The sequence below is a fragment of the Hyla sarda genome, chromosome 7, assembly GCF_029499605.1.
Source record: "Hyla sarda isolate aHylSar1 chromosome 7, aHylSar1.hap1, whole genome shotgun sequence".
Taxonomy (NCBI): domain Eukaryota; kingdom Metazoa; phylum Chordata; class Amphibia; order Anura; family Hylidae; genus Hyla; species Hyla sarda.
In genome coordinates, this window is record NC_079195.1 from 200025514 (window position 1) to 200051610 (window position 26097).

At 43.2% G+C, this 26097-nt stretch overlaps 1 protein-coding gene across 4 annotated transcripts in view; it reads right to left on the reverse strand.

Moving 5' to 3' along the window:
• The window catches only part of GLIS1 (GLIS family zinc finger 1), a 162306-nt gene that overhangs the window by 88395 nt on the left and 47814 nt on the right, over window positions 1–26097 (reverse strand). Inside the window, exon 1 of one of the 4 annotated variants that reach the window (XM_056532134.1) lies at window positions 6038–6321. The exons of 2 other annotated variants lie outside the window; for them this stretch is intronic. Coding sequence is in view for 1 of the 2 variants with exons in the window: in XM_056532125.1 (XP_056388100.1) it covers window position 4529 (1 nt within the window). In the remaining variant the exon portion in view is untranslated. Of the gene's footprint in view, window positions 1–4528; window positions 4680–6037; window positions 6322–26097 lie in introns of those variants that run through there. One more of the 4 variants, XM_056532125.1, reaches the window with a different exon arrangement.

Consider the following 26097-nt stretch of genomic DNA (forward strand, 5'->3'; position numbering starts at 1 on the left):
CAATGTAAACTAAATACTTGAACACAGCTTTGAACCTGCAGCTTCAAATCCTGCGCTCCAAATATGTACAGGACACTGTACGTGTAAATACACCCTTAGGGTTAGGTCACGCGACATGGATCTGCCGGTGGCCCGATCCTTAGTGTGCCTCCAGCTGTTCCCCCCTGCTCGCAGCGTCAATTCGCCGCTCCGAGTAGTCACACAGGGCAAATCGCTGTGCTGTTCGCCACACGCATGCGTAGTCTACACAGACATCGTGGCCGCACCATGATGTATGTGAGTAGACTGTGATCCCTGTGTGAGTGGTCCGAGCAGCAGATTGCCACTGCAAGCAGGGGGGAACTGCTGGAGGCACACTTAGGGTTGGATCACTGGCAGATCTGCAGCATAAAATTCACTGCAGATCAATGTCGTGTGACCCTACCATTAGAGTTTTCCCACATGTTATATTACATCCTTAAAGGAAATCTGTCATCAGTATCATACAGTTTTGTAGTGCGGGTGATACTGATCAAAATGATACTTACAATGCCCTAATTGGCCTAGCAGTTATGCCATTATTGCCGTTTTTCTTTTTATGTAAATTAGGTCCTTAGGGCATGGGCGGAGCTAGGACTGGAGCTCTGGGCACCCCACTTGATCTTCTGCCATGCAGGCGCTCTGCTTTGATCTTCTCGCGGCAGATTTTCGCCACGGCGCATTCTCCGCTTCCAAAGTACACCCAGAAGCGGTGTCAGTTTCAGTCTCATTCCGGCAGCCAGCAGTTAAGTGTGAGGATGCACGAGGGTGAATGAGGCTGAAACTGACTCCGCTTCAGGGTGTGCTCTGGAAGCGGCGCATACGCCATGCCACGAGAACATGGAGGGAGGCTATGCATATTGATGAGCCAGGCGGAGCACCCGCCCGTCAGAAGATCACGTGGGGTGATCTGCCCATGCCCCAAGGACCTCATTTACATAAAAAGAAAAACAGCGATAGTGGCGCAACGGCTGGGCCATTCAGGACATTGTAAGTATCATTTTGATCAGTATCACCCGCACTACAAGACTGTATGACAGTTTAGTGCGGGTGATACTGATGACAGATTTCCTTAAAGGATGTAATACAACATCCAAATGTGGGAAGACTCTAAGGCTAGGGTCACACGACATGGATCTGCAGTGAATTTTACACTGATGATACTGATGACAGATTTCCTTTAAAGGGGTACTCCGGTGGAAATTTTTTTTTTTTTAATCAGCTGGTGCCAGAAAGTTAAACAGATTTGTAAATTACTTCTATTAAAAAATCTTTACCCTTCCAGTACTTTTCAGAAGCTGTATGCTACAGAGGAAATTGTTTTCTTTTTTAATTTTTTATCTTGTCCACAGTGTCCACAGATGCCCGTATCAGGAACTGTCCAGAGCAGAAGAAAATTCCTATAGCAAACCTATGCTGCTCTGGACAGTTCCTGATAAGGGCATCAGGTGTCAGCAGAGAGCACTGTGGACAAGACAAAAAAGAAATTAAAAAAGAAAAGAATTTCCTCTGTAGCATCCAGCTGCTTAAAAGTACTGGAAGGGTAGAGATTTTTGAATAGAAGTAATTTACAAATCTGTTTAACTTTCTGGCACCAGTTGATTTCAAAATATATATATGTTTTCCACCAGAGTACCCCTTTAATGTGGTGTGCCATGTATCGAGAAATAGAGATTGGCAAACTCCGGAAATCTTTACTTCACATTATGCACCCTATGGAAATTCAGCAAAGAATTTCCTCGCTGAATTCTGTCAATGGATCTGCGCTGCTCGGGGTTAATTTTGCACAGAATTTGGTAAGGAAATTAACCCCTGCAATTCCAAGTCAAATTGTCTACAGTATGGGCTTTTTCAGGTGGAATTCCACCAAAAGAATTAACTCCTTTATCCAGATCCACCTCAAAAGTTCCGTTAGAGAACTTCCGTAGTGTGCACAGTGCAGCAGATTTCTATTGAGATCAATGGGATTCCCCTCGGAGTGGAAAATCCGTAGTGTGCATGGGCCCTAAATGTCATTTTGACAAATAAGTCTTTTGGATTGGATACATTAGTGGTCTCTAACTTGTGACTCTCCAGCTGTTGCAAAACTACAATTCCCAACATGCTGTGGGTTGTACTTTTGCAACAACTGGGGACCCAGAGGTTGGAGTCCACTGGGATACATTATACAAACCATTTCTGAAATGCGCAGTTAAAAGCACTATGGGGGAGATTTATCAAAACCTGTCCAGAGGAAAAGTTGGGGAGTTGCCCATAGCAACCAATCAGATCGCTTCTTTCATTTTGAAAAGGCCTGTGAAAAATGAAAGAAGCGATCTGATTGGTTGCTATGGGCAACTCAGCAACTTTTCCTCTGGACAGGTTTTGATAAATCTCCCCCTATACTCGTACACTATACAATATGCATGCACTTTCTGATAATTCTTTGTTTTTGCGGGTTTTCCGCTGCGTATTTGAAAGGGGCGGGCTCTTCTCGGCTGTCCATAGCAGATTGTCCGCGGAAAATCCGCCGCAGTCCTTACTGACTTCAATGGGGATTACGGCGGATTTTCTGCAGCGTAAATTCCTCCGTGGAAAATCTGCTGCGCATAGCCGAGAAGAGCCCGCACCCTTACAAATCCGCAGAGGAAAACCCACAAAAACAAAGAGCGTGTGAACGCACCCTAAAGGCATCACAACCCAATATAGAATATTATTCCTAATTTATGCAGTAGCAAAAAAAATGTAAAAAGCAGGACTAGAAAATCTTTATAAAGAAAAATGTATACAGCTAAAAACATTCACTTTACTGCTGATAATGTGTAATTCTTAAAAGGGGTATTCTAGGAATTTTTTTTATTTGACTATGCTATAGGGGCTGTAAAGTTAGTGTAGTTCATAATATAGTGTCTGTACCTGTGTGTGACGGTTTTCTCACAATTCTTCTGTGATTTTCACCCCAATATTTATTTTTACCAGTATATAAAATGACTGTTGTCTCAGATTTTTCCCAGGTTGCAATGCGGCTGAGACCTGACATCACTAGTCAGCTGATGGCAGGGAACCCATCTGCTTCAATGGGTGGAGGGATCGCTTAGTGGGAGAGAGATCAACCTGCAACTAATGCAACAGCTTTAGGCACCCTGATTGAAAACCACAGATCTTTTGAATGGATGCAGCTCATTTATGTTTCAATAGGTGGGGTGGCTGATGTGTGGGAGGGAGGAAAATGGCATTATGGGATTTGCAGTCAAAAAGAAAAACTCAAACAGGAAATACCAGTTTACAAAAAGCTAGCCACAGTGTTATGGTAATCTCACAACATAGCCATTTAGCCCCAAGACAAGCGCAGATCCTTCCTAAGCATGTCCATTACTGTCTGCCAGGTACATAATAAAATCACCTTATGGAGGAGAACCCCTTTAACTCAGTTGAAAAATATTCCCTCCTGAGAAACCCCCACAACTACACCATTCACAGTAGGCAACATTCTTCAGGTAAACCTCTGACCAGGTAAAGCCCTGGAGTTCCACTTAAAGGGGTTCTCCAGTGGGAAAAAAATATTTTTCAAATCAACTGATACCTGAAAGTTATAAAGATTTGTAAATTACTTCTATTTAAAAATATTAAGCCTTCTAGTATTATCAGCTGCTGTATGCTCCAGAGGAAGTTGTGTAGTTCTTTCCAGTCTGACCACAGTGGCAGTGCAGTGGCAGCAGAGAGTACTGTAGTTAAACTGGAAAGAACTACAAAACTTCCTCTGAAGCATACAGCAGCTGATAAGTACTGGAAGGATTAATATTTTTAAATAGATGTTATTTACAAATTTGTATAACTTTCTGTCACCAGTTGATTTGAAAACATTTTTATTTTCCTCTGGAGTACCCCTTTAATTTCTATCACATTGTTTGGGTCTGATTTGTGTGCTTTGATTTATTTTTCTATTCTACTATAAGTAGTGAAGTAAAACAAGGAATATAAAAAGTTGTCTACGCTTTTTAAAGACACAATTCAAGTTTAAAGTCAGAAAACAGAACTGGACGGTCTCTAACTCTCTGCAATTCTCTTGTGGTAACGGGGTGTGATGAGGGCAGATGTTGTTACCCTAGGGGCAGATGGTATTAACCCCTTGCATTCGTGATGCCAGGGCGTGGTTTATCCTCGATACCACCCGAAGGTATAACGCTAGATCCTGGGCTAGGCACGGGGGCAATAATGACTCCGACGCCAAGTTACGGACAACGGTAGCTTTGGTGAGGGTAGACAGTTGGTAAAGTCTATACAGTTCAGCCAGGGCCCAAGGAGGTGACCAGTGACTCAGCGACCTTAAGGGCTTGCTGGGACTTGTAGTAGATATGGTCAATTTAATGCAGGCCACGTTGACTTGACAAATGGAGAGCCAGAGACCGTCCAGTTCTGTTTTCTGACTTTAAACTTGAATTGTGTCTTTAGAAAGTGACTGACTGACCTGACTTGACTGATGACTGCGACTGACTTGACTGATGACTGACAATACTGAGACTGTAGTTACTTGTAGCTCTTGTGGCTGCAGACTGGACTTGAGGTCTCCTATGACTCTGGACTCTCTAGGACTCGACTTGACCTCAGCAAAGACTTGTAAGGAAGAGAGAGAAGCTCCACCCAGGGTTTATATAGGGGAGACTAGCAGGGAGCCCATAGGTCCTCCCCTGGGATCACCTGGTCACTGATACCTCCTGGGTAACAATCACATGACAAGTCACATGGTAAACAGTCTTAAAGTGACAACGCTTTCTGAACACATTACATGGTATAAAACATTAGAAACATATTTACATGAGGGACAGATACAAGGGGGCCCAGGGACACTGCAGGGAGGCTGCCTGACAGGGCAGCAAGGGTACAGGGTAACATCTCCCGTACTGGGCCACCACACTATAATTAAGACGTTTTTCTCACTTTGAGGGAGAATAAAACGTCTAAGGAACTTCCAGCATATGCCAGATGAGCTCAGAATTTCCTTGTAGGATTCATCTCTTCATACTTGGTAGCATTTTCTATGTGCCCCGAAAAAATGACGTACCTTGAAGACCTCAGCCCTTTGCTTGATCTGTCAGCGCTGCTCTAAAATGTGCAATAAAATTTTTTAGTTAATGGCGGTACGTACGTCTTAGACTTATCCCTTGGCCCTAGTGCATTGATAAACGGAGATTTGCCAAACACCTTTGTAATAGCATTCAGTAATGTACATCTAATAGTGGTTCTTATAATATGTTTCCTGATGTGAAACTGACTGATAAATTGGTCAAAAATAGATGTGAAATTAATTTAGTACAATAGGATATGCTATACTGTAAACTATACACCATCATATATTGAAGGGGTTGTTTGGGGAGAGAAAATTTGTTATGTGAAATATATAAAAAAATAACTAATACTTACCTGCCCCATCCACACAGCTGTAGTTAAGACAGCTCCCTGCAATTTACTCCTGCTTCCTGATTCCCAGGGCTCGTGCAAGGATTTTTGCCACCCTAGGCAAAAGTTAATTTTGCCTCCTCCTTGACTCCGCCCATTGGCAAGCCCCACCTTACTGCTGAGGTGACATACTTTAACAAGCCCCCTCCTCATGTAATTAGCTTACTACTGGGGTGACACACTGTAACAAACCTCCTCCTCATGTTGCAAGTGGTTTGGATGCTGGTTGTCTAACTTTCTTGCAGCAGGCAGAGCGGCCCCGTCCCCCCCATCGTGAGGGCGCTATAGGCGGCTGCCTATTCTGCCTACAGGCATAGCCCGCCCTGCGGATTCCTGTGATGCATCATCCCTGCAGTAACTGTATCTCTAAGCCATTTACTGGCGGCAGTGGTGTCCCACTGCATCAGTTTTCCAATCTGTTGATGAAAAATTAGCCTCAGACCTTGGACTCTTCCTCCTCAACATCTACAAGAAATCTATGGAAGTGATCGATGGTCCATCAGCAACTCATGTCAGAAATCTAACGCACATAGAAGACTTTATGCAAAACATTCTTTATGTTACCCCATTTCCATTTATTTACCTTTTCAATTTATGGTATTGAAAACTATTGTTTTTTTAGGATCTTCTGATCTGTAGAGGACACCGGATGGACCCCCTCAATGGTTTGTATTAATTTGCCATGGATCTTCTTCATGTCTCATACTTTTTGTTGTATGCTTCTCTAAAACAAAATTGCCTCCAGTAAACATAAGTTAGGATCCTATTATACGGCTCGACCCTGCACAGTAAATGGATATGCGAAGCAGCTTTCTCATGCCACTTTTTGAAGCATGAATGGCCTATAAGTCTGCACATGTCTTTTTGAAGCTTTTCTTACTGAGATACATTTTTCCTTTAGTTATACCCAAAAAAAGGCCTGTCTGCTCCGTACTGCTCCGCAAGGGACATTGGGGGAGATGTATCAAAACCTGTCCAGAGGAAAAGTTACTGAGTTGCCCATAGCAACCAGATCGCTTCTTTCATTTTTTAGAGGCCTTTTCAAAAATGAAAGAAGCAACCTGATTGGTTGCTATGGGTAACTGGTCAACTTTTCCTTTGCACAGGTTTTGATTAATCTCCCCCAATAACCCTGAAACAGATGGCTACAGCTGGGTAAAATCTTGGCTTCCATTCCTAGTCATGTCCTAAGGCTTCTTATCAGAGTCAGACAGTGACTTAAAGAAAAGCTACCTTCAAAAGGTGGCATGAGAGAGCTGCTTTGCATATCTTTTCTTCCCAGAATTGATCAGAATTGAAATGATCTATTTACACCCAGAACTGTATCTATAACATGGGGGCATCCTCTACATCTGGAGGAAAGAAGGTTTCTACACCAGCACAGACGGGGGTTCTTTACTGTAAGAGCAGTGAGACTGTGGAATTCTCTGCCTGGGGAGGTGGTCATGGTGAACTCTGTAAAAGAATTTAAAAGGTCTGGATGCATTTTTGGAAAATAATAACATTACAGGTTATGGATTCTAGATCTATATGGACAGATGATTGATCCAGGGATTTATTCTGATGCCATATTTGGAGTCTGGAAGGAATTTTTACCTCTAGTATGAGGGTTTTTTGCCTTCCTCTGGATCAACTCAGCAGGAACTCATTAGGGTTATAGGTTGAACTTGATGGACTCTGGTCTTTTTTTCGACCTTATGAACTATGTTACTAATTCCCAGAAGAGCATTTGTGGTAGCCCTTGGGGGGTGTATGGTAGTGGTGGTATGGTATCAGTATATGAGGGGTTAATGTTAACCCTATAGTTCGTGATGCCAGGCTGAGGGCTGGTATGCTGAGGTAATGCTCCGGCCTATCGCCGCCCTTCCCAGTAACGATAGGTGCATGAAATGACTGAAGGTCCACAAGGAGATTGAACTTGAACAACTTTACTTAAGTGCTTGCGATACATCCAAGGCACAGTAACAGTCTCGTACAAACAGTCCTTATATTGCTCAGTGACTGACGGTTGTTGCGGACCTTGAGCTATTTAGAAAGTCTCTGAATTTAGGGTAGATATTTGCAGATCCGTCCGGATTTAGGGGTTATATTAGGTCCGGTGATGCTGCAGAGTGTTTGGGATTGATACACTCTCTATTCTGAATTACTCAGCCGTTGCTGCAAGGCTCGGGCCTAACTTACTGCGATAGCTGCTGCGCAGATCCTTCTCATTTGACAGCCCAGGAACAAGAGAGAGAAAACATGGCCGCCACTCCCTAATATGGGCAGGGGGCGGGATGAATCCGACTGGTCCGAACATCTGTCATTCACCATTACACAGAATAATGGGATTGCATACGTCACAGGGCCTCCAAAGGTCCTTAAGCAGAATACCATAGAGTTTACCTAGTCACGTGACCCGCAGGTCCTGCAACTCTATGGAACAGGTAATTAACCATTTATTTACATATATATTACTATATTTACATCAACCTTACATAAATTACTGAACTATTAGTTGGAATAGAGGCGACAAGGGGTAGGCTACACAACAGGGATCCCTACGACCTAGGGACTCTGGCTATGGGGACCCACACATACATAGGTACCGCATAAGATGTGGTACCGGGACACCACACATTTATGGCCTTTAAGTCTGCACATGTCTTCATGAAGTTCTTCTTACTGGGAAACATTTTCCCTTTGGTTACAAAACAAAAGGCCTCTCTGCTCTGTACTGACAAGGGACAATGGGGGAGATTTATCAAAACCTGTCCAGAGGAAAAGTTGCTGAGTTGCCCATAGCAACCAATCAGATCACTTCTTTCATTTTTAAAGAGGCCTTTTAAAAAAAAAAAAAAAAAACATGAAAGAAGCAATCTGATTGGTTGCTATGGGCAACACAGCAACTTTTCCTCTGGGCAGATTATGATAAATCTCCCCCAAGTAACCCTGAAACAGCTGTCTACAGCTAGGTAAACTCTCCTTGGCTTACATTCCCAGTAATGTCCTAAGGATTCTTATCGGAGAGGTGGCATGAGAGAGCTGCTTTGCATTTTTTTTTAAATCAACTGGTGGCAGAAAGTTAAACAGATTTGTAAATTACTTCTATTAAAAAATCTTAATCCTTCCGGTACTTATTAGCTGCTGAATACTACAGAGGAAATTCTTTTTTAGAACACAGTGCTCTTTGCTGACATCACGAGCACAGGGCTCTCTGCTGACATCTCTGTCCATTTTAGGAACTGTCCAGAGCAGGATATGTTTGCTATGGGGATTTTCTCCTACTTAAAAGTTTTTAAACAAATTTTTAATAGAAATAATTTACAAATCTGTTTAACTTTCTGCCACCAGTTGATTTATAAACAAAAAAGTTTTCCTCCGGAGTACCCCTTTAATGACTGACTCCTTAAAGAGGTACTTTGCCCCTATACATCTTATCCCCTATTCATAGGATAGGGGATAAGATGTCTGATGGTGGGGGATCTGGCCGCTGAGACCCCCCTCAATCTCCAGGCCGGCACTGCGACATTCTGAACACGGAAGCTTGGAGCTTCCATGTTCGTGACTTCACGACACGCCCCCTCCATTCATGTCTATGGGAGTGGGCGTGACGGTTAGTACATAGCCATCATGCTTTCTCCCATAGACATGAATGGAGGGGGCTTAATGGCTGTGGTCGGCCGTCATCCAGCACGGAGCGGAGATCGCTCCGTGCATCGGATGACTGTGGAGCTGCGCCGGAGATAGCGGGGGATCCCAGCGGCCGGACCCCCGCGATCAGACATCTTATCCCCTAATAGGGGTAAGTTGCCTAGGGGTGGAGTACCCCTTGAAGGAGAAACATTATCCCTTTGGTTGCAAAATAAATGAGTGTCAATCTCCTAGATCAGGACTCGTGGCTGGAGCATCGTGCGCGTGGTCCCTTGCTGCCATGTTGTTCATCGGCCGATCGCTGGCCCTATTACACAGTGGAGTATCAGCCTGTTCGGAATAGCGAAATAGAGACTTCTACCCTATGTACGAATGCTTGTTTACCTACGGGTAAGAACCTTGCACATTGTATAGTACCTATAGGAATATACCAAATCCGGGATCCTGTTGCGGATTAGGAAGAAAAGACAAATTAGGTTCAGCTGTATCCTTAGGATTTCACCAACTGAATCCTGATTTGCAGGCAATTTTAGTGTACAAGACATGCAGTTATCAGTTCAAGATGGTAATATACTGTTCCTATAAAACTAGAGTAGCCTTTGGTCTTCTGGTCTTAAAAAGTTTCTATACCACAAAGCTCCTGAAAAAAAAAAATCCTTACAGTTTAAAAAACTAAATTTACTTCTGTGGTCAAATTCTAAAAAAGATCTATGCAAGTTTGTTCTGTAAGGCTCAGATTTTTCGGTTTTCCGATGAATAGTTTAAAGCAGTGGTTCCCAACCAGTGCTCCTCCAGCTGTTGCCAAACTACAACTTCCAGCATGCCCGGACAGCCAAAGGCTGTCCGGGCATGCTGGGAGTTGTAGTTTGGCAACAGCTGGAGTCGCACTGGTTGGGTAACACTGTTTTAAACTATGTTTCCTTCCTGGACTCAGGAAGGAATGTGACCAAGGCAAGCATTGAGCCCGCCCTCACTCACCATGCATTCACTTCCTCACTGAGTCTGCTGTGCAGTGCTTGATCTCTTCATCCAATCACTGCACTCTGTAACCCCCACCTCTCTGTTTTCATCATGCAGTCTGATAGACAGGACAGGAGTGCTAGTCCTGCTCCCACTTCCTCGAATGTGGGAGAGATTTATCGTTATGTGTGGTTGTAGACATTCCTCCCACTTTTTTTTGCACTGTTTTTGCTTACTTGAGCCAAATTTATCAATAAGGAGCACAGACCTTGATACATTTTTTGTCAGGACCGACTGGGGGGGGGGGGGGGAGTTGGACAGGGAGAGTGAGCCCTAAACTGACCCTACTTGCCCATCCATCTTAAGCGATGGATCGACAACTTGGAGCCGGTCCCTCCCTGAGCTGCAGTGCATTGGTGTAAAAACAAATAATAAACATAGTCGGTCACAGGCCAGAAACAGAAACGGAAAACTACCAGAAAACCAGACAGGATACAAATACTAACAGGGTAGAATACAAACAGGCAAACTGATCAGGAACATAGGACACTGTTCACAAACAGATACAAAGTACGAAGGACAAAGATCAAATCAACCAAACAGGATATAAATATAGAACACTGTTCAAACTGGACACAGACAACAAACAGATTAGGTCCAGAACACAAGACTGGGAAACGGATGAGTCAGAATAGACTCCAGGAACAAACAGGAAAATAAACTCAATCCCCCAGAAAACCTCCAGAAAACACGGGAATATCTTATTACTAGAACTCATTCTCCCAGAGTCCACCAAGGAGCACGGAGATATCTTGTTACTAAAACTCAATTCCCCAAAAAAGGTCACAAGGATGTCTTGTTACAAAAACTCAGAAAACGGACAATCACAGTGTGAACAGCAACATAGCAGAATGGAAAAACAATCCTAAAACCTGATTAATGTAACACAGACTAAAATTTACTAAACAAGACTAATTAACCATGGCTAAAAAGTCTGATCATATCACAAGATAATTAAAAGGTAAATGCTCAAGCAGACATAGAAGTATAATGCACAGACATCATAGCAGCATTATTTCACTAACAGACAAAGTGTATTGCACTAAATAACCAGCAACCAGAATGCAGACTGAGCTGGAGTTAAATAGCTACACCTGCCTTGCACATAGGTGAAAAGCTTAACTCTTCCACACCTGGAAAGGAAAGCATAGAAAACTGATTATGCATGAAAAACAAGGTCTGAACCAGACTAAAACTGAAAATGTAAAAACAAACAACGGACATTAGATTTTTCACAGATGAAAAATCCCCTCAGAACTTGATTATCCCCTATCCAGGCAAGACAGGTGTGGCATGATTTTTATTTATTTTTTTTTTTTTTTAAACCTTTGCACACTTTCTTGCACCTTTTTCAAAAATGTGCACAAAAGGTGCAATGCCAATAATTATTCACTGCATTTCACAGTCAATTTTGAAGAAAGTGTCTATTATTGAAATTGCGCAAAAGGTTTGTGGCAAATTACACCCCAAAAAATCTCAGGAAGGCAATGATAAATCTCCACCTTTGTCCCAGCCTCTGCTTCAGTTGGGACAAAGATGATGCTTCAGTAGGACAGGATCATGTCCTACATGGTATGGCGACCCCTAGTGGTGTTGTTATAAGCCAGGATTTAGAAAGGTTTATGTTTGCCAAGATGTCCAATATATAAATAGGTTTTGAATCTGACAGTGTCCATTTAAGAATGTGAATTTTGTGTCCATGGCAGTTGTTGCCGAAAACCCCCATCTGTCCTTGATGATAGAGAGAGTAGATGATGTATTGTTGTTATTTGGTGCCTATGTTTGCCTCCTACTTCCAAAGGCTGTCTGGGCATGTTGGGAGTTGTAGTTTTGCACCCTGGTTGGGATACCATGTTCTACTCGATCATTGTATGATGAAAAAAAAAATAAGCCTTATTTACTCACCAGAAATGATCTCCAACAAAGACTAAGACAGACTAAAGAAAGCAAAGAGATAGAGAAACCAATTGGAATGGGCATGATAGGGGTATGAGTAAGCACAACTTATAAATTCCAGGGTTTTTTTTTCTGTATGATTTTTGGACATCATTTTCCAGAATTTTTCCCATTCTTCACTCTAGAGAAGAACGGGCTGGGAGACTTTAGTGTTTCGAGTTAAATGAAACCTGATTAAAAAAATATGTTTTTAATAGAGTGAAACTGGCTGAAGCCACACAGCATCAAACAGGGAGGATCGGTGCCCAACGAGCTGGCTGCGCTCGGCTCAAACAATCACCGCATTAATAGGAAACACACAGCAACCGCACAGAATGAACTAATGTACAACAGAGTCCGAAAAAAGTGCTTGTAATTGATCAGAATGAATTCCTCCAACAGCCCCATAATTACAGCTAATGCACTCAATAGTCAGCTGGCCTTCTCCCCTGGGATCAAGAGTTTTCTTATTCTTGATAATGAACAACCATGGAGCCCTCTATCTGCATTTCCATCTGCTCAGCCCATGTAACTTTCCTGCATTGAAGAAGTTATAAGTAAAGTAGAAGGCTGATCTATATCAGTAGAAGTCAACCCGGCGTACAGGTGAAACTCAAAAAATATGAAAAAGGAAAGGAAGCATGAAGTGCTCCAAAATCTCCTGGTAGATGGTTGTGTCGACCCTGGACTTAATGAAGCACAGTGGACCAACAGCAGCAGATGACATGGCTCCCCAAATCATAGTGGGGGGGGGGGGGGGCTTTGGGGTTTTCATGAGCTGTAGCCATAATCATCACAATTATGACAAATCACGGCTCGAACTATCTTGCTTTGCATGTAATGAGTCTCTCTCATATATTAGTTTCACCTTTTAAGTTGCTTTACTGAAAGAAATTAACTTTGCATGATATTCACATTTTTCGAGTTTCACCTGTATAGTGTGGGCCTCAGGTGAATAAGTTGCACAGGACTGGATAAAGGGGTAAACACACCCATATCCAGACCAACAGACCAGGGGAACAGGCCCCTGTAAAACTTCTTCTTTATTAGGAAAAATGTAAACAGGTGTACGTCCTCAAGAACAAGCAGAGAAATTGGTTTGACGTTTTTCAGCAAAGCCTTATTTATCCTAAACCATACTAAGGTATAATTTAAGAACAATGATCACATGATGTGGTGACCCAGTACAGAATCATGTGTTCTTCTGTACTTCTGCCCATCCTGTGTGGCAGATGCTGCTCAATGTCCGTCATGGGTCCCCTCTCCTCAGAACTCTTTATAATGCACTATATAATATACTGTCATATAGTTATGGCCGTAAATGTTGGCACCCCTGAAATTTTTCAAGAAAATGAAGTATTTTTCACAGAAAGGGATTGCAGTAACACATGTTTTGCTATACACATGTTTATTCCCTTCGTGTGTATTGGAATTAAACCATAAAAGGGAGGGAAAAAAGCAAATTGGACATAATGTCACCAAACTCCAAAAATGGGCTGGACAAAATGATTGGCTCCCTTTCAAAATTGTGGATGAATAAGATTGTTTCAAGCATGTGATGCTCCTTTAACCTCACCTGGGGCAAGTAACAGGTGTGGGAAAATCACACCTGAAAGCAGATAAAAAAGGAGAAAAGTTAACTTAGTCTTTGCATTGTGTGTCTGTGTGCGCCACACTAAGCATGGACAACAGAAAGAGGAGAAGAGAACTGTCTGAGGACTTAAGAACCAAAATAGTGGAAAAATATCAACAATCTCAAGGTTACAAGTCCATCTCCAGAGATCTAGATTTGCCTTTGTCCACAGTGTGCAACATTATCAAGAAGTTTGCAATCCATGGCACTGTAGCTAATTTCCATGGGTGTGGACAGAAGAGAAAAACTGATGAAAGGTGTCAACGCAGGATAGTCCAGATGGTGGATAAGCAGCCCCAAACAAGTTCCAAAGATATTCAAGCTGTCCTGCAGGCTCAGGGAGCATCAGTGTCAGCGCAAACTATCTGTCGACATTTAAATGAAATGAAACGCTATGGTAGGAGACCCAGGAGGACCCCACTGCTGACACAGAGACATATAAAAGCAAGACTACATTTTGCCAAAATGAACTTAAGTAAACCAAAATTCTTCTGGTAAAACATCTTGTGGACAGATGAGACCAAGATAGAGCTTTTTGGTAAAGCACATCATTCTACTGTTTACCGAAAATGGAATGAGGCCTACAAAGAAAAGAACACAGTACCTACAGTGAAATATGGGTGAGGTTCAATGATGTTGTGGGGTTATCCTGCTGCCTCTGGCATTGGGTGCCTTGAATGTGTACAAGGCATCATGAAATCTGAGGATTACCAACAGATTTTGGGTCGCACTGTACAGCCCAGTGTCAGAAAGCTGGGTTTGCGTCCGAGATCTTGGGTCTTCCAGCAGGACATTGACCCCAAATATACGTCAAAAAGCACTCAGAAATGGATGGCAACAAAGCGTTGAGAGTTCTAAAGTGGCAGCAATGAGTCCAGATCTAAATCCTATTTAACACCTGTGGAGAGATCTTAAAATTGCTGTTGGGAAAAGGCGCCTTCCAATAAGAGAGACCTGGAGCAGTTTGCAAAAGGAAGAGTGGTCCAACATTCTGGGTGAGAGGTGTAAGAAGATCATTGATGGTTATAGGAAGTGACTGATTTCAGTTATTTTTTCCAAAGCATGTGCAACCAAATATTAAGAGTGCCAATAGTTTTGTCCAGACCATTTTTGTAGTTTGGTGTGATATTATGTCCAATTTGTTTTTTTTCCTCCCTTTTTTTGTTTAGTTTCAATAAACACAAAGGGAATAAACATGTGTTTAGCAATACATGTGTTACTGCAATCCTTTTCTGTGAGAAATACTTAATTTTCTTGAAAAATTTCAGGGGTGCCAACATTTACGGCCATGACTGTATAAGGGTTAATGTATTGTATTATTTATGTACTTGTTGCCTTAAATCTATTGTTGTCAAGGACCTTGACCCCTTGTGAGACCATATGCTGGTGCGGTTGGCCCTGGGTTCCTCCTAATGCAAGACAATACTAGACCTAATGTGGCTGGAGTATGTCAGCAGTTCCTGCAAGAGGAAGGCATTGATGCTATGGCCCGTTCCCCAGACCTGAACCCGATTGAGCACATCTGGGACATCATGTCTCGCTCCATCCACCAACACCACGTTGCACCACAGACTGTCCAGGATTGGCGGATGCTTTAGTCCAGGTCTGGGAGGACATCCCTCAGGAGACCATCCACCACCTCATCAGGAGCATGCCCAGGCGTTGTAGGGGGGTCATACGGGCACGTGGAGGCCACACACACTACTGAGCCTCATTTTGACTTGTTTTAAGGACATTACATAAAGTTGGATCAGCCTGTAGTGGGGTTCTCCACTTTGATTTTGAGTGCGACTCCATATCCAGACCTCCATGGGTTGATAAATTTGATTTCCATTGATAATTTTTGTGTGATTTTGTTGTCAGCACATTCAACTATGTAAATACGAAAGTATTTCATACGATTAGTTCATTCATTCAGATATAGGATGTGTTATCTTTGTATTCCCTTTATTTTTTTTGAGCAGTGTATATATATATAGCTATGGCTTTGCATTTGCATGGTGCAACCTGTCACATCTTATTTTCATTTCTCTATTTACACCAGTGTGTACAGGGAGGATGTTGTTTCAATACATTGATCAATGATCTTATGACACACCTAGGTCATGTGACCAGACGTAGCTTGGGGGTGTAGGGTATATGGGGTGTAGCTGTGCGGTAACTAAAGGGTGCTTGCTTAACCCTTATCACTTGTGACGCCAGGGTGAGGGCTCCTCTGTATATGCTTGTCCTATCGCCACCCGTCCCAAGAGTGATAGGGAGGTATAATAAATGATTGTCCACAACTGGAGGGTTTTCAGAAAACTGTCGGAACTTTTACTGCAGGTTTTATGCAACATTAAACAGGAACAGGCTTTGTACCATCAGAGTCTATGAGGATCCTGACAGTTGGTTGGGACCTTGTGAGTCTTAAGCTAAGGAGATTTATATGCGCTGTTCCGCTGGATTTAGGGGATTGAGTTTAGGTCCAGCAGTCACACTAGCTTTAGCGGGGATTGGTATTGTAACTCACGATTAGATTCAGGCCGAGGCTGGCAGGCTTCAGGCCTAAGCTTGTCTTGAAGGATATAACAGATCTGCTCAGTCTGGTAATTCGGAATCAAGAGAGACGCCGCTTGCTTTGCAGCTCAGGAGCAAGAGAAAGCAGGCACCCAAGAGAGCGAGGATTGGCTGGCAGCTCCCTTATATGGGCAGGGACTGACCTTGAGCTCATTGGTCCATACCATCTGTCATTCACTTTACAAGGAATTATGGTCTAGACATGTGACCACACACATGACCAAGGAAGATCCTCCAACATACTCTAATAGAACTAACACTAGTCACATGACCTAAGGTCCTGCGACACTATATATACAATACATATAAACATCACAAAATTGAAGAAGGAAAAGGTGACTAGGGGCTATCCCACCAGGAGGACCCTACTGGAACGAAGTAACTCTGACTTTGGGGACCACCATACAAGATACGGTATACCATACGGTACCGGGACGCCATATTAACGGTTTATGGTTTACTAATAAGGCTTTGCCGAAACACAGAAAACTGATGTCTCTGCTTGTTCTTGAGGATGTACTGTACATCTGTTTAAAATTTTCTTAATAAAGAAGTTTTACGGGTGCCTGTTCCACTTGTTCTTCTGCTGGATGGATTGGGCCTGCGCTCTGTGTTGACTGTGCAGGTGGCTGCATCTATCCTGTGTTAGGCTAGGTTCACACAGGGTAATTTCAGGCGTATTAAATTTTTTTTTTTAAAGCGTGTCAGTAAAATTGCAGAAATTTTACGCCCTTTTTTTCAACTTTAATATGCTCTATGTAAAGTGGTTATCTATGCACATAATATAGAAATAAAGGCAATTTTTTTCCATCCTTGTTAATAAGTGGTATGTCACATGTTATGCTTATTCATTGTGCTCAGGGGTCAAGTCCTGGGGGAAAAAGTATGAGAACTCACCCAAAATTCCACTCAAGGACTGGTCCTGTAGGACTTCTGCTAATAGGAACGGTGCTCCTGCTGTGGAAAAAGTGCAGGAACTCCGTTCCCATGCGCTCCTGCAGGACTTGAGCCCTGATTATGCTACACTCTCATGTCGTAATGACTAGGACCTGGGGGTGAAGAATAATGAATATGCATAGGATGGGCGGGCATAGCGCTGCAGACAGGGTGATGGCAGGAAAGCTCAGCAAGCGGCTTGCACCTTCGTTGCGCTCTAAACCTTATTAGCATTCTAGCCACCGGGGCCATATCTTGAAAACACATGGACCAATTTAAGTAAGTAATACATCATTTTACTCCTGTTCACCCGAACTATAACCTAGTGCAGTGGTCTTCAACCTGCGGACCTCCAGATGTTTCAAAACTACAACTCCCAGCATGCCCGGACAGCCGATGGCTGTCCGGGCATGCTGGGAGTTGTAGTTTTGCAACATCTGGAGGTCCGCAGGTTGAAGACCACTGACTTCTAGTGTATGGGGTTTAGTGCGAGTGAACAGCCTTTCAGTTTCCCTTTAAAGGGGTATTCCAGGAAAAAACATTTTTTTATATCAACTGGCTCCAGAAAGTTAAACAGATTTGTAAATGACTTCTATTAAAAAATCTTAATCCTTTGAGTACTTATGAGCTTCTGAAGTTAAGGTTGTTCTTTTCTGTCTAAGTGCTCTCTGATGACACGTGTCTCGGGAACCGCCCAGTTTAGAAGATGTTTGCTATGGGGATTTGCTTCTAAACTGGGCGGTTCCCGAGACACGTGTCATCAGAGAGCACTTAGACAGAAAAGAACAACCTTAACTTCAGAAGCTCATAAGTACTGAAAGGATTAAGATTTTTTAATAGAAGTAATTTACAAATCTGCTTAACTTTCTGGAGCCAGTTGATATATATATATATATATATAAAAAAAAAGTTTTTTTTTCCTGGATAACCCCTTTAAAGTTCCTTTCTTTGTATCTTGGTCCACATATACCCTTGAGTCTGGGGGAAATTCTTATATACATATATGGGAGAAATCAGTGGACGGACATTAGTGCTGGCTATTCTTTTCATTATTGATCAGTAGATGTACCCCAGGTGGCGAACAAAATCCAGAAGACAGGGGGTGTTAGACACACAACGTAAAAGCTTTCCTTGCTGACATTCTTCTGAATACACTGAGCCACCAGACTTGTAACCAGTTATAACAGCAGTGCAGTGGCTGATGGTTGCCCTGCTGGCCAGTATAAGCCGCGGCTGTTACTGGTCTCCAGTTGAGCTGCCGTCACTCACTCAGCGAGAATCTTTCTCTCTGCAAGTATTTTGGTTTGTTGGACATTGTGCCCTCTGAAAAAACAGCTGTCCATATCAAAAGCCTAGCACGGAGTCTCCGAAACCCAACATTTTCAGACATGAGGAGTGCTGGTGTGTGCACACTGGAAAAGCTGTCCCTTAAAGGGGTACTCCGCTGCTCAGAGTTTGTAACAAAAGGTTCCAAATGCTTAGATCCGACGTCGGGAGCTTGTGACGTCATAGCCCCGCGCCATCATGACATCACGCCTCGCCCCCTTAATGCAAGTCTATGGGAGGGGGCGTGACGGCTGCCACGCCCCCTCCCATAGACTTGCATTGAAGGGGTGGGGCGGGTGTGGCATCATGAGGGGCGGGGCTATGATGTCATAGGCTCCCGGCGCATTCAGAACATTTTGTTCCAAAAGCTGAGCAGCGGAGTACCCCTTTAAATGGGCACTGTAAGAATCAAAAACGTTTTATATGTTATACATCCTGGTAACACATTAACCCATTAACCTTTCTGATATAGATTAAATACTTTATCTCCGTTTTATAGAAATCATGGCTTATTAAAAAAAAAAAAAAGACCATTAGATGTCCCTTTTCTGTGCAGAACATAATCCTGTCTGGCCAAAGTGTCATCTTTGTCCCAGCTGAAGAACTGGCTGGAACAAAGTCCAGGACAGGAGGGTGAGACTAGCACTCCTCTGTTCTCACTCCTATCGGACTGCAGCATGAAAACAGAGAGGAGGGGTTTACAGAAGAGACCCAGCACAGCACAGCAGACTCAGGAAGGAAGTGAATGCAAGGTGAGTGAGGGCGAGCTCAGTGCTTTCCTTGGACACACCCCTTCCTGAGCAGTGAATGTCAGAATGAGTGAGCAGCAGAACAGAGGGATTTGAAAGCCAAATGTAGAAGCTAGACACATAAAAAAAAGACATATAAAGCATCTGCATGATCTAGTGAGTAACATATAGACACGTCATTTTTTATGTGATATGAAGGTAAGCTTTAAAGGTGTCATCCTTCGTAAGGTGATTTAAGTACTCACCTGCCAGACAGTAATGGACATGCTTAGGAAGGATCCGTGCTTGACTTGGAGCTAAATGGCTATGTTCTGAGGCAACCATAATGCTGTGGCTATCTTTTTGTGAACTGGCTATATCCTGTTGGAGTTACCTCCCTCAAATTACAAGTCCCATAATTCCTTCTTTGTAAGTGTGAGGTCAATTTTCTTACTCCCACACATCAGCCACCCCACCTATTGAAACACACCGATGCTCTTTTCAATGCAAAAGACCAGTGTTTTCTAACCAGGGTGCCACCAGCTGTTGCAAACCTACAATTCATTGCAGAATGATCTCCCTCCAACCCAGCAGTCACTCCACCTATTGAAGCAAAGACCGGCTCCCTTTCAACACCTGACTAGTGATGTAATGTCTCGGGTCGCACTGCAACCTGGGGAAACCTGAGACGACACTCATTTTGTATGCTGTTAAAAATAAACTTCGGGGCAAAGATCACATAAGAATAGGGAGACCAGCCATCAACCACTGGTACAGACATTATATTATGAACTACACTAACTTTACAGCCCCTGTAGCCAGTCAAATAAAAAAGAATCCTGGAATACCCCTTTAACTTTCCTCCACTCTGCAGGGCCTATACCATGCCATCTTCAAGACAGCACCAGCTCATCTAGACCAATACGATCTCCTTATATATGTAACTCTGTAATGATGAATCGTTAATAACACCCTTGCATCCTTAAAGGGATTCTCCGCTGTAAAGATCTTATTCCCTATCCCCACTGCGGCACCCCTGTCATTTGGTACACGGAGCGAACTCTGCTCAGTGCCCAATGACTGGTGATGCCAGCCGCCATGCCCCCTCCATTCACATCTATAGGAGGAGGCGTGACGGCTATGCACTAGCCATCATGCCCCCTCCCATAGACATGAATGGAGGGGGCACGTCTTCTGGAGAAGAAAAAGTTTAGTCTCAAGGGGCGACACGCCTTCTTTACCGTGAGGACTGTGAATTTATGGAACGGTCTAACTCAGGAACTGGTCACAGCAGAAACAATTAACAGCTTTAAAACAGGATTAGATACATTCATGGAACAAAATAACATTAATGCTTATGAAGAAATATAAAATCCCATCCCTTCCCCAATATCGCGCCACACCCCTACCCCTTAATTCCCTGGTTGAACTTGATGGACATATGTCTTTTTTCGACCGTACTAACTATGTAACTATGTAACTATGGATGCCGCCACTGCCAGCCTGGAGATCGAGGGAGTCCCCACTGATGGGACCACCACAATCTAACATCTTATCTCCTATCCTTTGGATAGGGGATAAGATGTTTACAGTGGAGTACCCCTTTAACGGTACATAATCAAACAGGAAGAAAATGACATCACAGCGGGGTACTCCGACCACCATGCTGCGCTATCACAACCAATGGTAGGATGAATTTATTAGCAAAAAATAATAATCTGGGATCTGTTCTCGTTTTTTTTTTTTTTTTTTGGGAAAAATACATATGGTGCAAACACAGAAAAAGCTTATAAAAACTGCATTGATGTTTGAGGAATAAAAAGCCTCCACAATTTATATTGATCAAAGTGCTAACTCTGCTAAGAAGGAGCTTGCGTAATCGGAGGGTGTAAAACAGCGCGTTCCTCGAGATGTACGGTACAAGGGTTCGCATGTCACCCACAATCCCGACACCTAGAAAGAACACAAGGGTCAGATTTCAATGATTGGTCTGTTGGCTTCACTACAGTGTGAACCATCCTGACTTAATAATCCATGAAACTGGAGAGAACTTTTTCATTTTCTATGTAAGCTTTCATCATTGTCATTGGATTATGTAGATGTCAAGAAGTGCAAATTGATAAGAACCGTTGGCTGCAACCTGGAGCCAACGCTTGGGATCCTATCCTCATAGGAAGGGCTTTATTAGGTAGGTGATGCCAAGCATAACACTATAGCATCGGTAGCATTGCAGCTCAACAGTTACTCAATTTCACACTGCAAAAGTAAAGTTGACCCTACATATTGCAAAACTACAACTCCCAACATGCCCGGCCAGCCGAAGGCTGTCCGGGCATGGTGAGAGTTGTAGTTTTGCAACAGCTAGAGGCACCCTGGTTGGGAAACACAGGTTTAATGTTCAGGGCTGGTGCAAGCATTTTTGCCACCCTAGGTAAAAGCTAATTTTGCCGGCCCTTGACTCCGCCCATTGGCTCGCCCTTTGACACGCCCCACCTTACTACTGAGGTGACACACTGTAACAAACCTCCTCCTCATGTCATCTCCTTACTGCTAAGGTGACACACTGTAACAAGCCCCCTCCTCATGTACTTAGCTTACTACTTGGATGACACACTATAACAAACCCCCTCCTCATGTAATCTCCTTACTTAAGTTTGCCTGGAAGACGGAGCACTTCATTATGATGCCCCCCCTGACAGTTCCCCTACATTAGGTTGGCAGTATAGTTCCCCGCATTAGGTTGTAGTTCCCCCACATTAGGTGCAGTATAGTTCCCCCCATTAGGTGCAGTATAGTTCCCCCCATTAGGTGCAGTATAATTCCCCCACATTAAGTGCAGTATAGTTCCCCCACATTAGGTGCAGTATAGTTCCCCCACAGACATACAGCCTTCAGCCTTATAAAGTGTATGGCTGGAGGCTGTATGGCTGTTTATTGCCCCACTTCAGTGTTCCGACCACCGCTCCGGGGTCATGATCTACTGCTATGGCCTATGGGCCATAGCAGTAGGTCCCGGGACCGGAGTTCGGAACACTGAATATGACGTGCTGGATACTTACCATGCGCGCGCGTCCTCCTCAATGATCCCCTCCGTTCTGCTCTTCTCCAATGGGTGCACGCACGGGACGTCAGTGACCTCTCTGCATGCGCTACCACCCGGCGGCCCCTGAGTTTTTAAAGTTAACGTGGGGCTGCAGAGAGGTAACATCCTTGTGTCCTGAAAAGATTTTTCGGGACACAGGGATGTTCCGAATATGGCGGGGGCCCCCTGCGGACACGGGGCCTGGAGCAGGCGCTCCATGAGCACCAATGATGATCTGGCCCTGCCCTTACTAATGGGGTGGCACACTGTAACATGACACACATCTGGGTGGGGGGTTATGGAGGTGAGCTGGTTGAGCGAGTGGTTCGGATGCTGGCTGTCTAACTTTCTTGTGGTTAGCAGAGCATCAAGAGGGCCCTCTAGGCGGCTGCCTATTTTGCCTATAGGTAGAGCTAACCCTGTTACTGTTTATGAGATCCTCCTGACAGATTAAAGGGTAAAAGAAAAATGTTTTTAAATCCATTGGTACCAGAAAGTTATACAGATTTGTAAATTACTCCTAAAAATTTTAAACCTTTCAGTACTTATCAGCTGCTGTATGTTCCAGAGGAAGTTATATAGTTCTTTCCAATCTGACCACAGTGCTCTCTGCTGACACCTCTGTCCGTGTCAGGAACTGTCCAGAGCAGGATAGGTTTGCTATGGGAATTTACTCCTGCTCTGGACAGTTCCTGACACAGACAGAGGTGTCAGCAGAGATCACGGTGGTCAGACTGGAAAGAACTACACAATTTCCTCTGGAGCATACAGCAGCTGATAAGTACTGGAAGGGTTAAGAAGTTTCAAATCAACTGGTGCCAGAAAATTTTACAGATTTGTAAATTAAAAAATGTTTGTTTGTGACAGTAAAGCATTAATATGTCCGACCATTTCCTTTCTTGACATAATCAAAGAAGAGTCTGAAATACAAATTAGACGATCAGCCAATGCAGTAAAAATTGACGGGTTTGGCCAAATTTTCTCAAATATTTGACTGCGCAATGTGACTACAACCTTACTATGATTCAGTAGATGGAACACACTGACCCTCGTTTATTATTTACTTATTTCCATGTAATTTAGAAAAAAAAAAGGGGGGAAATGCATATTCCTACATATAATAATGTCGTTCTTCAAACATGTCGCCAAAGTTTGCCTATTTTTTCCGGCCATTCTGTTGTTATTTTTTTTTTTTTTTTACAAAATGTAAGTATGCATTTAGTATTTTTTCACGATCCGAGTAGTTTATATAGTTTTTCACCGTTTTTGGTGTCTTTTCAGGTTTGCACTTACAAAAGGGAGGTTAAAAACTTTGGCGAAATTTGGTTTACTTTGGTGCACTTTGGCACATTTCTAATGTGTCAAAGACATGTGAAACCCTATTCATAAAAATATTCAAAAAGTGAGTGAAAGTTCACTATAAGACGGGTGAAAAAGGGGAATGATAGTACATTGTCTCAACTTGTAGGTTTCCTGCTCCATATAACTTGTCTAAAGTCACTTACACGTTTAGTGGTTATGCTCGCTCTTTGTTTGATGGTCTATACAGTAGCAGGATTTGGACTGTGCCTTGGGTCTGTTTGTAATAGAAGACAACTAAACAATGAAAAAGCAGTAGACCCCCTAACCTCACGGGCGCATATGATGCAATAATGTATCCTTGGAGCACATAGTAAACAAATTATGTAACAGTAATCTTTAACCGATCACATAATATGCAGCTCATCATAGCAAACTGATGAATATTATACACAACAGAGGGGCGCAAAATGTATCCCTCCCATACTATAGAGACATACTTATAAGGTTACTAAATTTCAATAAAATTTGCCCAAGTGTGTTTTCGTGTTTCTATAATCGGAAAATGATGGTGAATTGTGAGGCCGCTAGGGATTGTACTGATGATTACAATCTGTGGACAGCAATGCAGAGTATGTTGGGGGTATATGTGTAGGTTCAAGTGGCATGGCCTTCAGAGGATCCGGGCACATTGATAGGGTGTCTCTGTTATAGCCACCAGTATCATTACCTTAAGGGTGGCATCTGCACTGCACTAACAGAACCAAACTGGTAGTGGAATTGGTAATAGTTGCCCAGGGATGGGCACAGCGGCAGTAACTAAACTTCTCCGATCTGGGGACTTACTGCCATGGTACAGCCATAGCGGTAGGTCCCAACCCCGGGTCAGGAAAGCAGTGGAGCACCAAAGTAATGGGGCAGTATTTACTATCAACTCATATATATATATATATATATATATATATATATATATAGGCAAAGAAAAGAAGTAGCATACAATTTTATTGGGGCCCTATAATTATATCTAGGGGGGCAGTATATGGGCCTAAGTCTATTTATGGGGGTCTATAACTTATATAGCAGCAGTATAGGTGCCTACACCTATAAATAGAGGGGGCATAGAGGAAAGAGGGGGTCTACAATTTTTAAAAGGGTACTCCACTGCCCCAGCGTTCAGGCAGGAGTACTCCACGCCCCTTATGACATCACGACCCACCCCCTCAATGCAAGTCTATGGGAGGGGGCGTGGCATCTGCCACGCCCCCTCCCATAGACTTGCATTGAGGGGGTGGGGTGTGATGTCACGAGGGGCGTGGCCGTGACATAACGGCCCCGCAGCCTGAACCCAGCGTTCGGAACTAAACGTTCCGAACGCTGGGGCAGTGGAGTACCCTTTTAAAGGGCACAGAGGGGGGCCTATACTTATTTATGGGGAAGTAACGGGGCCTACAACTACATATGGGCAGAATAGGGGCATACAGCTATATATGGGGCACTAAAAAAAAAAAAAAAAACGCGATTTTTCTATTCCAATGTCCCGTTTTTTCTCTCAGCCTATTCAAAGCATTCAGAGGAGAAATCCTTACAAACTTGGGAAAACAATGCAAAATCCATAGAGGTGATGACCTGGTGGGATCGGGGCCCATATAAACCAACGAGCCAAAGTGGCGCCAATTTATTGCTTGTTCCCTTTTCCAATATTGTCTATTCATTGATATTACACAACATTTAGCCTTGAGGCCACTTATGCCAGTATACAAATAGAGATCCCAGTAAGTTCTCAGCCGGCCCCAGAACTCCTCCAGTCGCCAGCATTCTTCCCAGTTCCAGGGCTCTGCCTCCTCCGATTCATGAAGCAGGGTTGTGTATGTGTACCTTGTCCCGAATACGGCATGTGGATATCATTTATGCCTATTACCACTGAAAGCTTGTCTATTCTGTTTGTGTTGGATTACATAAACTTCAATACTTCTGGGTTTCAAGGAATTTCTCTCAGTGAAAAGTTATTTTGCTTCAAACATAAAATTTCTTACTCAATTCCCTATAGTGATAAATTCGAACAGAAAAGATAATATGTTTCAAATACAAAATTATTAAATAAACCTCTCGTTGCAGAATACAACCCATCACGTTGATGAGTAAGAACACGTATTGCCAAGCTCCTGCGAAAAACAATCAGTTTCCTTATGTCAGATATATTTATATACATTGAAAAGCCATAACATTGAAACCACCTGCTTAATATTGTGGACGACGCGATTACGTAACCTACAACCCCATGGACAGCAAGCAGTGAGTGCCCTTTGTGTTCTGACGCCTCTCTATCATAACCAGCAGTAACATCACTGGTTTAGGACAGGAATAGAGTCTATGGGGGAGATTTATCAAAACCTGTCCAGGGGAAAAGTTGCTGAGTTGCCCATAGCAACCAATCAGATCGCTTCTTTAATTCTTAACAAGGTATCTGAAAAATGAAAGAAGCGATCTTATTG